The sequence below is a fragment of the Ambystoma mexicanum genome, chromosome 7p, assembly GCF_040938575.1.
Source record: "Ambystoma mexicanum isolate Mex_15411 chromosome 7p, UKY_AmexF1_1, whole genome shotgun sequence".
In the NCBI taxonomy this organism is placed as follows: domain Eukaryota; kingdom Metazoa; phylum Chordata; class Amphibia; order Caudata; family Ambystomatidae; genus Ambystoma; species Ambystoma mexicanum.
Genome location: NC_090939.1, coordinates 666621549 through 666639208, shown reverse-complemented (window position 1 = coordinate 666639208; position 17660 = coordinate 666621549). Strand labels below are relative to the sequence as shown.

Here is a 17660-nt window from a genome sequence, read left to right as displayed (position 1 = left end):
TAGCAGAGGGATTACCTCTTGTAGCGTTGTTATGTGGAATTTTTGTGACTTTACAAGTGTTTGCAGGGCGTAAGTCTAACACTGGCCGCATAGAAAGATCTTTCTTTGGAACAAGGAAGTAGGTTGAATAAATACCTTTGTTTACCTCGTTCGCTGGTACGAGTTGTATGGCGTCCTTGAGTAGCAGCGCAGTGACCTCCTCGAGAAGGAGTTCTTCCTTCATGGAGTTCCTTTGAAGCAGGGGATGGTTCAATGGTTTTTGGAGGAGCTCCATGCAGTAACCTCCCGCCACGGTTGATAACACTGACTTGTCTGTGGTGATTCTCTCCCATGTGTTGGTGAAGTGTGAAATACGCCCTCCTACTGGAGAGGCATGGGAGGGGACCTGTAGCGGGCTTGTCATTGTTTAGCAGGTGTAGCTCCACCTCTGGATGTAGAGGACCTCCCGCGGCCACAAGCTCATTGCTAGCCTCTGGAATCCCGGCGAGGCTTGACTCTGGTTGTTACCCCAGGAAGAGCCTTGACCTTACCCGTAACCCGAGCCTCTCACAGTTTTGGCCACGAAACAGACAAAAATTGCTTCCGCCTCTCTGGCCTGGTGGTTTGTTCGTCAGCTGGCCTAGAGATTTTAGGGTATCATATTCCTCATTGGCAGACTTTAACGTGTCTTCTGCAGCTTTCCTGAAGAAGGCATTGGGTTCCACTGGCATATTAAGCTTGGGTTTCAAGTTTGAAGGCAGACTGGCGTAGCGTTTAATGATGCTCCCTTCGGCAATAATCCTGCCCGCATTGTCTGCAGCATCTAGGTTGTTTTTCAAGATGCAGCTGGATGTTCCATTGCCATCTGCTGCTACCACGGCCAGTTGTGACTTCAGAGGTTCGGGAGCAGAAGCTATCAGTGTAGTTATCTCGTCCCATTTGTGGCAATTTTAGCTTGCTAGAAGTGTCGAATTATTGACAATCCTGGTCTGGAAAGCTGCCTAAGTGGCTACCCTTCTCCCCATAGTGTAGAGTTTTTTGTTCTCCTTATCGGGGGAGGGGGATGCCTCTGACGAGGCCAACAGTGTTCCGGCCCTCTTACGAGTCGTGGTAACCACAAGCAAATAGGACTTAAGCTGGCCCCTGATGTAAAGTGGGTCAGATGACGCTGGGCGGAAAAGTTATTAAACCCACGGGTTGACTGCTGTGTCTGGTTTGGTGTTTCCAGAGAAGGTTGAATCCTTCTTTGGACGGATTGCAGATTAGGAATGAATTGGGTGGCGGCTTTCTTGTCCCCCAATAAATCTTTATCAAGCTGAGTCTCTTGGGTTTGGATTCCAAAGTGTTCAGCTGCCTTTATAAGCATATCATTATGGAGTGGCTGATTGTCAACTGGCGAATCGGCCAGTGGCGAGTCCCGATGAATTGGTGAGGCTAGGTTATACACCTCTTACTCATCATCTTAATAAGGATCTGTCTCGTGAAAGGTTTCATTGTCGTCGGTATCTGTGTGAACATCATATAGATCACTCCGGACTGGTTCAACTGGAGTTCAAAAAGGAAGAGTATTAGGTTGTGTATTCTTTGCTGGGGGCTGGGAGGTCGAAGCTTCAGCTGTTGGAGGTGTGTTTAGGAAGTTCTGGTATGCCTGGGGGTTTTTTCCTCGAAGAAGTTGGCCATAAAGGTCATCCTAGTCATGACCCTGTCTATGTCTTCAGCAGTCCATGTGGCTGAACTTGGAATAACACCAGGATACTGAGGAGTAGTGACCTGTCCTAGGAGTGTAGGTTGACCCCAAGGTGTAGACTGGCCCCGAGTTTGAAGCTGGCTTTTGTTCTTTAAGGCTTCTGCCAAGGACCCTTTCTCCTAGGGAACAGTTTGCTTCTCCCTGTGAGTAGTGGTAGACTTGTCCTTGTTAGACTTCCCCTTATGATTGGGGCTCTTGGAGGAGTGTTTCTTTGAATGTTTACACTTCAGCAGGCTCTCAGGGACATGTTTTTTCATTAAGTGGGATAAACTAGTGATTTTAGTGCTTACAGCTGTTTTCGATGTGGATGTCGACTTCGGCGGTGGGGTGGACCGCAGCCTCGTCTTCCAACATTCGGTCGATGTTTTGGGCGCAGTGTCTGGTTGGACTTTGACTTACGGGACCTGTCGTGAGGTGATCGGGACCTCGAGTGCTCAGAGGACAGGGATTCTGTGGACCTCCCCCATGATTAGGTGTGTAGGCGTTTGGTCGGCGATGTCGATTCCTTGCCCCGGGCTATGTGTTCAGTGCTGGGGGTCGAGAGAATGCTTTCGCCACCGGGTGTCACCCCTGTAACAAAGCCGCCAGCCTGTCTTTTGGGGTCAGGGGCTTGCACTTGGGAACCTAACGGTGCCCAGTCGCCTTTGGTGTCCGTAAAGACCAAGACGCTGCCATCAACGGAGGATCCCTCCACGTCCATGGCGGCCTTGGCCTGCATGGTCAAACGGCCCAGCATTTAGTTCTCCGGTCCCAAAGTATTTTTGCATTGAAGAGCTTGCAGGCTCACGGGGTCGTGATCCCGTGCTAGACACAAATTGCACACCCGGTGCTGGTCTACCCAGGGGAATTTTTTATTGCACGTGGGGCAAAACTTAAATGGAGTGTTCTCCATGTTTATGGGAAATGGCTGCCGGGTGAGGAAGGAGAGGATGAAAGGGAAAATGCATTCTACAATGACCAGCCCCCACTCTCCCTAGTGTTAGAGCCTAGGCCCGGTGAGGCCTTCCAAGGCCAAAAGGGTCTATCGAGTCTGACTTCATTTGACGGTCATCCTCTCCACTGTGTCGATGAAGTAGTCGTTTAGGAGAAAGGACAGAAAGAGTAACTAATCTTAATTTGTCAATAGTAAATGGCGTAGGCCAAAAGGCAAAAAAGCGTCCGTCTGGATGGAGGGAAAAAACAATCTGAGGGACTTCGACACGTGAAGGACCGTGGGATCGTATTACTGGCACACACCGTCAATGTCCCTTTTTGAGTTTGGTAAACAACTTTAATACTCTACAGCTTCCACTAGAAGTCCGCCTATGCATAGCATGTGATCTAAGTATATTCCACAATGTCTATCAAATTTCAACAGTATTACAATAACAATGAAGCAGCAGGTCGGCTAACAAAATGCTTCCTGGACTATTATTGAGCGCATTTAACAAGCACTAAATGGGTAATTGATTACAGTGTTACCAAGGACCATTGTGAGTTTTCGGTTAAATTAGGTTTAATGGGAAACACTGGTATGGAAACATCTAAAAAGGGAAGGAAATGGCAGGTTACTGCGCGTTCAATTGGTCCAATTCGATTTGGTCGCAGTTTTCTTTTAAAATTGGGGGTCTCCCTCTCTCCGTCTCTCCCTCCCTCTCTCCCTCCCTCTCTCCCTCTCATTCGACTAAGATTTGATGGCATCACCCTGAACCAAAGGGAATAATAGGATTGGATTTAAATACAATTTATCTTGTATAATCCCGACAATACACTTCTCACAAACTGGCTTTGTCGAAAGACCGACTTCTGCGTCAGCATTTGATAGAATGCGCCGTTCACAATTAATGGACCACATTCAACAATAAAAGAGTGAAACAATTGTTCAAACACTAATAACCTTACCTTAATGTTGCATGCAACTGCTTTGCCGTCATCACCTTTGTACATGAGTTTCATGCCCCGTAGCGCATTCATAGCCTTTATAAACCCTGCATATTGCTTGTACTGAATATATGCCTCGAAGTTTAAATGGCCCCCAAAGCTAAATGTGTGGAAATTTCTACCAGTCATTTCTTCCCTGTACGGGTCAAGCATGGGTATATCCACGTTACGTATTTCTCCAAAAGTTTGAAATACTTGAATAAGCACTTGGTCACTTGGTTTTTCAGAGATTGAATCCTTTGAGGCAAACCATTTGCAAGGTAATCCTTGCAAGTGTATGGTGTCAGGCCGCTCTCCTGGAAGTGTTTCATTCATATCCTTGGCATCACGGAAAAAGCAGTCCCAGTCGTGCCGGGTGGGGAAATCAACTTTGTATTCAGCTGCTCGTACTTTCAATATATCAGAGAAGCCACTGAGCTTGATTGTTTTGCCATCGAGCGCAGAGAGGAATGCCTTCACCAGGCACTTCTTTTCAACTTCTCCTTCAAACCTGATAAAGTCCATGGTGCTTTTTGAAATTCTCAAAGTGGAAAATTGATGGTTCTGCACCATGGCCTTTAATCTTTCCATTACCTCCCAGTTGGATATAGACTTTCCTGGCTGCTTCAGCTGAGGAAGAGATACACTGATTGTCATTTTTGTGATGGGCTTCAGATGTAACCCTATTGCAGAACAGAGCTCCACTGCTTCTGAAGTATCATGGACTATAGTAGCAGCTGCCATTGCAGGAATAACCTACAAAAAAAAAAAAAAAAAAAGGAGAATTATATTAACTATATTATTTAATTTGATGCTTATGCAGAAAATGTGTGCTTTTACGATAAGATACAACTTGAAAGCAAATCTACCACAGCTGTTAAAGTCCAGAGAAGCATGAAAGTCTCTGGCAGCGGCCGCCTTTGCTAAAGGAAAGGAAACGGTGGAGACAGAAACCTGATCTAACCAGCTCTACTAGAGAACAAGACCATGCAACACATTTACTTCCTATGAATGGGATTTAATTTAAAATGTATACAACATTAATCATTTCTAAACACCAAATGTCCCATAATATCATAGTAAACATTCTGAAACCAGAATGCTGGTACCGGTTCCAAGGTAAGCCTACAAAAACGTGATGTGGCATTTAACCTCAACTTTCCTAAACAGGCAGTGCTGAGGTCATCAGCAATATCAGTGCCCTTATTTATGACCAATAAAAGCAAAAGCGATCTCTTGCATGACATGCAACCAGATCCCGTGTGTTAAACCACTACAAACAGCTGTCAACATGAATATGTGAAGTTATGTTGCAGGGCTACTAGCCACTACTTCACAAGACTCACTTTCACAAGAATATTGATGCGAGGTACCATACAGAGCAAGTGTTCAAGTGTAAACTGGTTGGGGCGCCGCATGAGCAACATCCTTTGGTTTGAACAGACTAACACCAAAGTGGAAATGCACAATGACGAAAGGGAATAGAAGAGGAGGAATGCTGCTTGTATTGGGCAAATCAGTGTCTGGCGGAAGTTTGACTGCAATAGTTACCATAGGTCTATAGACCGCTTATGTGGCCAGTGAGATAGCTTAGCAAGTTAAGCACTCATTTGAGATTTGAGGGGTTGGAGGGGGGGTTCAGCAGACACTCACATTGGGCCAAGGCTAACACTGTCCTTCATCCTTCTGTGGTCAATCGGGGCTCATAAAACCTCCTCGCTCGCATAGGCATGCAATGTGGAATAAAACAAGGAATGGCTCGAGGAGTCCTGCATGGAACTGGGAAACCTGATAGATGTGGTGTAGCTAGCAAGCAACACTGTCTGTGTGCCCTTGAAGGGCCCCCCGTCCAGCAAAGCTCTAAAGCGTTTAGCAGTTGTCCGCCCTGCCAATGGCCCTGCAGCTTCCCCCCCATACCCCAAAACTACCTGGGTGTTGCCTCCCAAGGCCCATTGGAAAGGCTTCATTGTGCAACAGCCTGATCTCCAGGAATGCCAGGGGTGGTGCTGAACCCTCCCTTGGGCACCTACCTCGCACATAGGTCAGCAATCCACCTGCCCAGAGGCGGACCCGGGGTGCCCCAGCCTCCCAGGAAATACCAGCGCCTGCTCCCCAGCCAGAGCTCCATGACGGACAGAGGTGCTGCCCCCTTCCTTGAGAGCATATGAGTTGACCGCCCCCTGATCTCCACCCGCCCAGCTAAAGTCCCTGGGAGCCAGCTGTTCCTTTGCCGAGGCCCATTGCACTGCCAGATGGCCGCTCTCCAAGCCCAGACATCTAGTGGTGGACCATAGGAATAAATGGAAGGACCAGATAGCCGGCCTGCTCTGGAAATCTGGATGGGTGCCAAATTGACCCTGCCTAAAGAGAAGCTCCATCGCTCCCTGGCCAGAGCTCCAAGATGGCCAGGGGTTCTGCCCCCCTCCCTTAGGCGCCTACATCACACGTGGGATTGACTGCCCCCCTGAAGTCCCCGGGGGCCTGCCGTTCCATTTCCGCCCAGGCCCATTGGAATACAATGCACAACCGGATGGCCGCTCTCTAGGAACTAATGGAAGGACCAGATAGCCAGCGTGCTCTGGAACTCTGTGTGGGTGCCAAGCCAGTGTACACAGATTACAAGAAAGCTTAGTTCCCCAAATTACCGTAGACAGTGTGTAGGAGTCCTGTCTGCACTCCACTTCGTTCTGGCTGCCCAACTTGTGCTCCATGGTGATGAAGGAGGGTGGGGGTGCTTTTCCGAGAGGCCAACTTTTTTTCCAGGCAGCAGTTTGAGTGACGAAAGAGCCTTAGCGGACTTGCACGTGGATGGCAGGGCAGCCTGCACATGCAAGTACATACAGCCAGTACAGTGAAACTGCAAATAGCTCATTAAATCAGTAAGGTTTCCTTTGATCGATCTATCGGTTACTTGGATAACTGTGGTAATTCTAGAGCTAACAGATGCCGATGAACATTGACCTCCGGGGATGCATGTATTTATCAGAGACACACAAATCCAGGCTTGCACGGCCCCTTTAGCGACTCTAGATAACCTCAGGCTGATTGCACGTCCCTGTGACAATGACAATACATTTGGAGGTGTGTCCCATCAACTTTCATCAAGGTACTTTCTGTAGCCGCAGGTATCAAAGAAGCAGGGTCCGATTCCCGAGAGGGAGCCTGAGAAATGACTAAGACATCCAAGGAAGGAAGCAGGCACACAAATTATCCACTCCTGACTTTGGGAGTTGTGATGACAAACGACCATACAGGACTCCAAGGGCCTGTAACTGGAAAGAATACACTTTAAATCCTTTGACGAGGATCCATTAGAGAGAAAGTCTGGTGCCAGCAGTGTTAGGGAGAATTCTCATAAATGTGCCAACTCCCTCCACCCTAGAGACCCCAAGCAACTTTGCAGGATTTTGAGGACTTGATTTTTTTAACCTGGAGAGAGTCTGACCCTTTTTCCACCACTCTCTCGTGTATTTTAATTTGACACTGTTTCTTTTGGTTATGGAGTCTGACAAACTACATAGGCATCATCTTTTACATTGTGGCACACAGCAACTTCAGTGCATTGACACGGGGAAGTCTTCCAGATTTCCCAAAGGTTTAAATACCTTCTCTGGGATAAACTACTGTTTCCCAGAGCAGTAAAGTGAAATTGACTTTACTTACCATTGTAACTTTCTAGACTCAGCACACCCCCATCTTCCAATAGAGTGCTGGAGGGGTAATTTCGCCTTTGGCGGGATTCAGGAGTGAAGCCCGTCTCTGGCTCCAGAGTGTCTGGGGTAGGCAGGAAGTGAGGGAGGTGCCCGAAACTCCCTGTGCTTAGTCTTCTAGGAGACCCAAATGCACTCTGTGGTGAATGGCTGGCTGACTGTCCGGCAAGGACAGCCACCCTGCTGGGTGAGTGACAACTAGGCTGGAATGAATGGGAGAGAACTGAATAAAAGGCGAGTCTTTCGGCTTGGAGGGCAGAGTCGACCACTGGACGAAGGAACCGAAGAAGAGCTTGAAGAGGACGCCTGCTTCGACTCCTGGACCGTTGGTTTGCCCGGTGAAGCCCTGCTGCAGTGCCAAAACGCCAGGTTCGCATCGACAGAAGCACATGCAAGGACGACTTCTGCTCTTGAGTTGGTGGGATCAATCAACTCCATAGTAAGCCATCTGGACATCCATCTCAGAGCTGGTTGAATTTTCACAGAGTGCTGCTGGAAAACCGTAGAGCCAGGGAGAGGAAAACCAGGATTATGTGTGTTGCTTTTAAGCTGGCCTAGAGCATTTGGAAGATCCTCCGGACTCCCAAGAAGCAGGACTGACCAAGCCTGAGCCCCCTCAACAGAGTGCGGGACCCCATAGAAAGTCCACCTCAACAGCTAGGAACCGGTGCGTTGCCGTTTGCAGTAGACGCGAGGAGCTGAAACACGAAACAGCCACTGAAAGGGAAGTTTGCCAGTTGCAAATTGTGACCGTCTGTAACGCTCACCTGGTATCCACGGGGACGTCACTGAACCTATTCTGACCTCTTACGACCATGAACCCTTCCCTGGAGTCTACTCGACTGGAGACTGGGCCTGAAACACAGGATTGGTAGAATTTATCTCCCTATTGTCTGTGTGCTTCAACCCCTTCTTCCCGGGGTCCAACCCTTCCCTTTGATCCACACCTCACCTTGTTTTTTTGGAAAGTGTGCTCTCCGTCCTGCTTTCAGCGCAGGGGTGCGTCGATTGATGCATGCTCGTTGCTGCCTAGTTACTTCACTGGCAGGAGTCTGACAGGTAAGTATAATGAGTCTTTTGAACAGTTCTCCAACTTCGTTCCTTTCCTTCCTTAGATGATGGCCGGCGTCCGGGGATGACGGCGTGCTGCTGAGATGAGTAGCGCTGAAGGCGAGTGAGAGCGCGATGCGCGATGTGACCCTTTCGTATTTGTATTGAACTGAGTTATTTTTCTGTGTCTTTTAGGCGCCGCAACGTTTTCAGCATGGATGCCGGTTATGAAGAAGAAATGCGGTGAGTAAGCGCGTTATGCAGCGCCTCTAGATGTTTCCACGCTAACCTGGAATGTCTCCGGAGACAGAGTTCCCCCAGAGCAGCTGGGCTAGGTAAGCGTTTGAAGCTCGTACAGTCTTTAAAAATAAGCAAAGATTTGCTCAATGCTTACTAATGCCTTTTTTCTGTTCTTTTCCCTTAGGAAGCGGCATGCCGGGATGGGAATGACACCACCGAAGATGCCCGCAGAACAGAAGAAGTGATGAATGATGGGCAGAAGCACCGCAGGGTAAGGCTGTTCCTAACGGTGTTCTTGTTCTTGCAGGACCTGAGCGCAGAAGAAAGATGCAGGCCTACTGGAGACCGATCCGAACACAGTGAGTGTCACGCTGCAGGTGCAGAAAACACAAAGCATGTTTCTCAGCCTGGGCGTGACTTAAATAGTCTCTGGGTATCCCCAGTGTCTCTGGGCTGAACCACACCCAAAAGAATAGACCGCGCATGCAGATCTGGGAAGCGAAATAATGGGGGCATCCATCTTGTTCCCATCAATGCACTACAAGTCCAATCCCCAATGTTATCCTATGGGAGTGAGTGAGTCTGGTGCCACAAGCGCCAAGTCCGACTCCAAGTGGGTCTTTGGAGGGATGGAGAGGCCCTTGAGGGCCATGTAGGTGATTGTGGCCTGGCATCTTGGAGGGCTGGGGAAATGAGGGGCAGGAATCATGACACCGTCCCAGTGCATTGCAGGAGTCCCCCGACGTCCTCCCTCTTGTCCCCACGACTGAGGCCCAGAACAGTGAGATCTGCAGAGTTGCAGAGGAACAGAAGTCATCAGCTGTATCTTTTCTTCATTTCTAAGGTACTGTAAAATAAGCCTAAGACAACTTACCTCTTACTGAAGAGTTGTTTTGAAACTTCTACAACTCACCAGTCTAATCAGCTTGTGGCCCTACATTTGATTCTTCTTTTTCTCAAAGACTCCTAAGAACTTGTGAAAAGACTCAATTACTTACCAGAAGTGCTTCATCCTATACAAGACTTTTGCTCATCTGACTTTGGCTTAGCCTATTGAATTGAATGACTCTTCTAGGAGAATCTAAATGTATTTTCCCTGCTTATGAATATTTGTGGTCTCTTGTGTTCTAATAACATTTGTCTTTCACCCCTTCTCAAAGTATTGTAAATGCCAACAGTAAGATATTAACATCCCCAGCACCCTTGTTAATGAAGTCACCTGTGGGTGTAGGTTGTCTCTGTGGGCCATCCCAAAAGGGTCTTTACTGATTTAGAAACTAAGAGTGTACAGTATTGAAGTTTATTTGTGTGTTACTATTCTATTGCTCCCTTCTAAAGAAGGCTTTATAACTGACTGATAAATGGTTTATGCAAGAAACCTTGATTGTAAGAGTTTATTTGAATACCTGTAGATCTCGGTGTAACTCCACTACTGCTGACATTTCCCCTCTTGAGATAAGCCTGGCTGTTCAACACGCTACCAAAACTGTGTAGTACAAGCATATACCAAAGGTTGGGTTGCCTATACCTGTAGTCATAGTTGTTTGTAGTGTTCCCAGAGGGTACTGCATTCCAACTTTACACAACAAGCAGCCACAGTTATTCTAGCTCCAATAGAGTATATTAAAGCTACTGCAGTTAAAAATCTCATTTTGATCAAGCTGGCGGTCCTCCACAAAGCTAGCTACCACCTGACCAAGCCCTTACCTCTTGGTGCTCCACTTGATGCTCTTGACGGAGTGTCCTAGGGGTCCGAAGTGTGTACTTTGAAAAAATGTGAGTGTTCAAAGCAGGCCGGTCGCCAACACTTCAGCTAGAAATAATGGAATAGGACTCTGGTTCCATTTTGTTGGTTTTCAGAACTGGGGCCATGATTAAGAGGGACAGGAGGGGGGCATTTGTATTGTGCCGCTAGAGGTAAAAATTCTTGGACTAGCACAAGACGAACCAAAGCGAAAGCATTTGGCAAAATGTTTTCATTAATCAAGAACAATGTTTGAAGATCAGATACCGTCGTAGTTCCAACCATAAATGCCAACAAGCGATCCAGCTGTGTTATTCCCATGACCTGCCGAGCAGCTTCCCGAAAACCAAAAGTCTGAGTTTGGGGGCAGTATGGTTGCAAAGCTGAAACTTAAGGAATTAATGCAAGGACCCCACCAGGAGTGGAGCATGCGGTTTTATTTGGCTCAACATGGAAAACCTCACCCGGCCCAGACATGGAAAGGACAGAGTGATAGCTCCTTCTCGATTCTATGGATGTGTGGTTCATGACCATTCTTAGTTGGTGGAGCTATTTGTCTGGTTAATTTTGATAACTAACAAGACTCCGTGCTATCTAGTTAAGCGACCCACACTGGTCGGCGTTCAACTTCTTAGGAGGTACAAGTGGCATTCAGCTGCACAAAAATGAGCAATAACAGGTCTCTAATGCCCTTAGATGTCCAGTGCTAACAGATCAGCGTGTCTACCCTTCGCCGACAGATGCGGGTAACAGTTTGTGATGGGGAACTGCAGTTATTTCCCCCCATGAACAAGAAATTCCCGTCCCTGCGCTTTGTACACACTGCCCGTCAGATCGAGCCCACCGGGGTTGGCAACGGCCCTGGTGGAGTGCCAAGATGACGATCAAACTTGGTTAGAGGAAGTAAAAGTCATAACAAGGTTTCCATAGGTGAACCTGCGGAAGGATCATCAACGGTGGGGCAGCGTCACAGGCCTAACGTCTGTTGTGTCCTAGATGCGCACACTCACAGCAGAGCATCCCTCGTGCAACGGTCCAGCCAGCAGAATGTTGGGGGGGGGGGGGGGGGCCAGGCGACAGGGAGCAGGATCTGTTCCACCGGAGGGGTCCTCGACCCAGCAGACAGATGGGGACATCCGGTAGGGTTGGGTTAACCTGCCGGGACATCCCCAACCGTGCACCAGAAAGGGACAAGGGCCCACTTTCCTCTCTGAACCAGTCCTAAACCGATGTGCGCTCCCGTCTCCGGGGGCAGGTAGCTCTCCGCTCTGGCAGAGCGCGTTACAGACCCCTAGCAGCAGTTTCGCCATGGCCAAGGGAGATTGAATCCCACCCTCCTCTGGCAACAGTCCCAGCCCTTCTCTGGGGTCGACGGGGCCCTCCCAGTGAAACTGGGGTGGGCTGTCCTCATTGGAACCCGCGAAAGGCACCAGGAGTCTGCGGTGATGTCAGTACCCACCCAACTCGTCTTGAAACATGGACCAAAAAGTTTAACATGGGCAAGAGTCAGAGGGACGAACAGAACCCTGTGGCGCAATGAACTGGCAACCCGCTCCGGGGATAGTGGCAGGGGAGGAGTTTGACTGGGGCGGTACACCTATCAAACTATAACGTAGGTGTGCTAAGGCTTGCTCATGGAGGACAGACACCTCCTGCCAAGCAGAAGAGCAAGATTTCACTTGATCTCGATTTTCAGTGTGAATACAGACCGTGAAAGTGGGGCCTCACAATCTTTCTGACTTTTTGGGTTTCAAGAAGGGGAGTGTCGGAAAAGTTACCACAGGGCTAACTGGCTTGTTCAAGTCAGAATTCCCCCCCCCCCCCAAAGAGTAACAATTCTGCAATGCTGTGGAGCCTCGGTTGACCAAGGATAGCCGGCCTCCGGGCCAGTGCATTGAGCTGCTTACCTCTGGACTCAAGTGTGCACAAAAGGGGGCTACCTCTCTAGACTGTAGTGCGCTGCATGTTTGTGGGGAACCATGTGCTAAATCATTCGCAGATAACACAATTCTGGGTCAGGGTTTTTTTAAGTAGCAGAGCAGCTACCTCTTTGCGATCCATTGAAAGTCATCCGCTGATCCATGTTTTTGACAAAGGCGCAGCCAGAGGGTGCACATGGAACTCCCACCCTCCCAGAGTGCACCCACAGGGGCGAAGGCTGGGCAGGGCGGGGAGCATTCTTCTCCCTTTCCGGTCAGCCTAGCAGACCAGACGGCCTTCACATAGGATGTGGGAAGCAGAAAGAGCGGCTGGGCCTGAACTGGCCATGGCGGTCGGACCAGATAGCCCGAGTCGCTGCTGGCCTGGCTGTCAACTAAATTTTTCTGCGGCTCGGCTCCATAAACCCCCACAAATAGTCGGTGGGAAGAGTCTCATGGTGGGACGGGCTCCTCCATGCACAGAGTAGGTGGAGATCAAGGGGCTTCGCTGCAGAGGAAGAGGCTAAGCAAGCTTGCAGATGATAGTCCAAGGGGGAGTTCCAGGAAGAGCTATTGGGTCTCCATGAGGTGTCACAGTCCTCTCTGGACAGCAAAGCTCCAAAGCATCAAAGCCAGAGCCCCGGGGCAGTGCGGTGCCAGCCTCAAATCTGGAGGGGGAACTAGGGGTGGGTGGAAAATGGGAGTTCTTGCTCTGCCCTCTCGGGAGGGAAAGGCAGTAAGACGTTGAGGGCAGAGCCTCATGTCACCCTGCCCCTGGGTTCCGCTGGGTAGACCATAGCTGTCAAGTGGCGTTGTTCCATCCAGTCCTGTTTTTTTTCCCCCCGCACTGTGGGCCTATGCGAGCGGACAAGGATATTTTGCGAGCACTGTCAATACACTGGGCACCTAGACAATAGCGCGCACTACTGCAGCACATGGAAGCAGGACAAATTGAGAACCAAGGGCTATAGAAAGATTTTATATTTTGTGGCACCAAGAGTTAAGTTGCTATTGTGAATTACGTATTTTCTCAAGGCTGCTCCAATGCATTCATCCTTCAATTGTTTCCTGGGACAAAGTAACACAAATTCAATGATAAACTATTTTAGGACATGTTTGGGAGAGGTTGGAATTTGTCACTTGAACCCAAAGTAATGATCTGTTCCCAGGCCATGCCACCACAAATGACTCGTGATTCAAAAAAATGCCACGACAACAAAAACATGCAAAGAAGCAGAAATTCGCACATGCATGACCACGGTTTCAGTTATGCACCTACAGAAGCTTCTCCCAAAGAACAAAAGAAAAATCAACTCTACCTAAGAGATGGAAATAAATTCCCCCTCTTAGGGCTTAACGCATGGTATGAGAGAGAGGGAATGCATTAAACTGTGTAGTGCAGTTTACTCAGATTCGGGATTATAAAGCTGCGACTTGTTGATAAGTTCATAACTGCATTTAAAATGTAGAATTGCAAGGCATAAAACAAGCACTGTCTTATAGGAGTTTGCTTTGCAATTCTGTAGGTTTGCTCATTAAATTGATACTTGTGTAGCACAGCTAGCCATTTAAATTACCTGGTTCAATCAAAGCACAGCTCACCCATCATTCCTCTCCTTCTCTTACCCTCAGGGCTCTCGACCCTATTTTTTTCTGTTAACTGCAAGTTTAAACGGGCTAATGGACAGAGTGCGCAGCAGTAATCATCTCCTCTACTCGTCGGTGTGGGAGCGCTAACCAAAAATAATTGCAAACTAGAAGTAATCAGGATGATTTTTTCATTAAGCAAACTATGGCCCTCATTACGACCCTGGCGGAAATCGTGGCGCCAAATGCACCATGGAGCACGGCGGAAAGCTGGCGATAGCGCCATGGGGGTTGGCGGATTTACCGCCCCATTCCGAGGTTGGCGGGGCGGTAAATCCCCATTTCCCATTTTACCCTTCCCCATTCCCATTTTTGCCCCATAGGGTATAATGGGAGTGGGGAAGGCGTTAATTACGCCACCGTAAAATACGGTGGCGTAATTAACAACAAGGTCCCGTAGCGCCATGGATTTCTCCGCCCGGAAAAACCAGGCGGAAAACGCTCCATGGCGCTACGGGAACTCGTAGTGGGGCGGACGGGTCCGCCGCGAATACCGCTGGCGTAAACCCACTCCGCCAGGGTCGTAATGAGGCCCTATATCCTGTTTGGCAAACACAAGCATGTGTAAACAATTTTTTTTCTCCATATAACGTTTTATTAACAACTTTTACACATTGGTAACCCCCGCCACCCACAACCCCTGTGGTCCGACCTCCTTTCGGGTAGCTCTTCTAGAAGCCTGTGGAGTTTTAAACTCTTGAAAGAAAACCAACTGGTTCGCTCCACCAGGCCTAACAGTCTCATGCTCCTTGGACACCATTTCCTCCTTGCCCCATTCTAGGGAAACCACATAACCCTTGACCAGTCTTCCCGAAAGGCCTGTTGATCACCTTGCAGAGAGTAAGTAGCCCATTGCAAAAGAGCAAAATTCCACACTTTTCCCACCCAGTCACTTTCAGATTGTAGGTCCTTTGCCTTCCATTTCTGCACTATTCCCAATGCACCCGCCATCAGAATTATGTAAATGTTTCGCTCCACTTTGGAGGGTAGTAGCAGTTGCCCCCCCCCCAGCCACAAAATAGACAGGCCTCTATTACCGCCTCCCTTCAGATGTTTCAGAGCCTTTCCCATTAATCTCCAATATTCCTTGATATGGGTGCGTTCCCACCAGATATGGTTCCAGGTACCCAGCGGTCTGCATTTTTCCAGCAGAGATTTGAGACCAAGAGGTAAAAAGTATGTAGTTTCTGCGGGGTTAGATGCCACTGGAACATAAACATTGTCCAATATTTCTTGAAATTGTAGAGATCAAGTAAAATTTGGAATGTTGGCCCATAACTGCTCGCAATCTCCCGTTTCTATGACCTGACCCTTTACCCCGCCAATAAGTCATATTTCTTTTCCCCTAGCGTCTCCCCTGGTTTGATTAAAGCATAAATTGCTCCCACCAAATGTTTATCCCCTTGAGTCCAACGCTAGGCATTTCTTGAATCGGGTTAAATCTCTCGTGGCTGTCCCTTTGATTGTGGGGTGTGTGACCCAATGTCTTATCTGGAAATATCGGAACCTCTCCATCTCCTCCAACCCAAAGTCTTCCTTGCACTGGGTAAATTCTGGTCCCTTAAACGTATCCAGCACCTTAAGGCATCCCCCTTCCCGCCATGCTCCAAAGGTCCTTCCCCCTTGACCTGGGGTCAACCCTGGGTTGTCAAAGATTGGGGTAAATGGTGACAGGAATGTGGTAATGTGGGCCCTTTTCAATTGCCGCGTCCTAGGAATCAACTCTTCGCTCCTTCCTGCATGGTGGTGATCCGATATTGCCTGCCCTGCCATTCAAACACCATGCCAAACGGAAATGTCCATCTGTACCGTATATCCTTCTAAGTGCCTGGGTGATCGGGACAATTTCTCTCCTTTTGGTCAAGGTCGTCTGGGACAAGTCCTGAAAGAGTAACAGATCCGACCCGTTGTAAGATATTTGATATTTTCTCATTCAATAGACTGCTTGAGACAAAGCCCGTTACTAGCTTTGTGTCTAATGCAGTCTATTGAATGAAACAAAAAGAAATCCAGCATCTCTGGAATAGCACAACGCAATATGATACTGGCTTGTCCCAGTCAGAGCTCCGGTTCGAATCCCTGGCCTGGGACAATTAAAAAAAGAAAAATTATATATTTTTTTTTAACGCTGCTTTCCTCGCTGTCGTGTTAATGGTGGGAACCCCGGCACCGCCCAGCTCAATAAAAGTTTCGGGAGTCTGGCGGGGCAAAGCCCCAGCCCACTTAAAAGCCCTGCTCCACACCCAGATCGTCCTCTCAAAATATCCATTCCCTTTATCACCCACTTATGTTCACCATCTATGCCCTTCCTTTCTGCTCTCATCACCATTCCAGTCACCATATCTTCCAAGACATCTACACACACTGTACCCCCATCAGCACCTCCCACACTATTCCCTCCTTCCCTACCCTGTAACCCCAGATACATCTGTTCCCCCATTTGCCTCCCCACCATTTAAACACCCTACAACACTTCATTCACCTTTTCTCCACTTCAAACCCTGCTTCCGCCCGTCCCCAAATACCCCACACCCCTTCATCCATGCATGCTCCTCCTACCAGTCTTCTTCCATACACTGCCCCCTTCCCCAGACTGTGCAACATTAACCCACTACACTCGTCCTATATATACAGCCACTTCCCCATTCTATACCCAACTCCCCTCTGCTTACAACCCCTCATCCACCCTCTCCCTTTCACATCATCTTCACCTCTCACCACGAGAAACATTGACTACACTACACTAAGCTCACAATCACTACCCTCACATCGACCAAAACACCCCATCCCATTCACCCAGTTCACTATGAATCCACTTATGCTGATCACCGTCCCTCCGCCCCACCAAATCAGCCAGCACTCAACTCCTTCAGTCCCCTTGCAATTTTCCCCCACTTCACTCGCCATGCTGCGAGCATTCCTTGCCTCTACCCCTCAACGCACCGATCCACTGACCCTCTCCCCTCCTAAAACTAGAATTAGACCAAATGGATCATTGCACTCACTGTATCCTCCAACCCTCAATGTGCCTACTCACCTACCCTCTCACACACTCACCTCACTCCTCCTCAAACTAGAATTAGACATGGCCCAATGCACTCCCCTACATCTTCGACCTGTGATGAACATGCCGAACATAGAAGACCACCACCTCCTTAGAAAAGCTCTGAAGACCTGGTTCTCACCCATCACCACCACCCCCCCCACCCTACCCCAAGAGACAAAACCCTCCTCCCTCAAGAAGAAGTCTCGCTTTAATCTACTTGACTAACACAAAAGCACTGCTTCGGGCCTACAACTCTACCCTTTTCAGGCCTCCTGTGTTCCCCCACTGATGCACATTCAACCTTTCACCTTCCCATCCAGCGGCAGCGTCGCCATATTTGGCCTACTAGAGGCCCTGATATTTTTATCCCATCACTCCTAGAACACTCACAGCTAATCTCCCTCCAGCCCGAAAACAGTGAACAAGCTTCCTCACTGACCCATCATATTGGACCTGGACCTGACCAAAGAAAGAACAGTTATATAGATAAGGGTCGTACCAGGCCTTGTTACACATTAAAATAGTGTAAATGCAACACCTTTCATCTTTCTGTTCATATCATTCACACACTACATGAGAGCTCAGGGCAGTGCAAAGGTCAGATCACTTGAAAGTGCAAAGGTCAGATCACTTGACAGAAGTGCAAAGGTCAGATCAGACATTTACTCTCTTAACTGTC

The 17660-nt window shown here is 48.6% G+C and overlaps 1 protein-coding gene across 1 annotated transcript in view; it reads right to left on the bottom strand.

Moving 5' to 3' along the window:
- Nucleotides 1-17660, bottom strand: part of AKAP17A (A-kinase anchoring protein 17A) — a 190460-nt gene that overhangs the window by 156708 nt on the left and 16092 nt on the right. Inside the window, exon 2 of the mRNA XM_069636739.1 lies at nt 3608-4381. Within this exon, the coding sequence (XP_069492840.1) occupies nt 3608-4369 (762 nt within the window). The 5' untranslated portion in view covers nt 4370-4381. The remainder of the gene's footprint in view (nt 1-3607; nt 4382-17660) is intronic.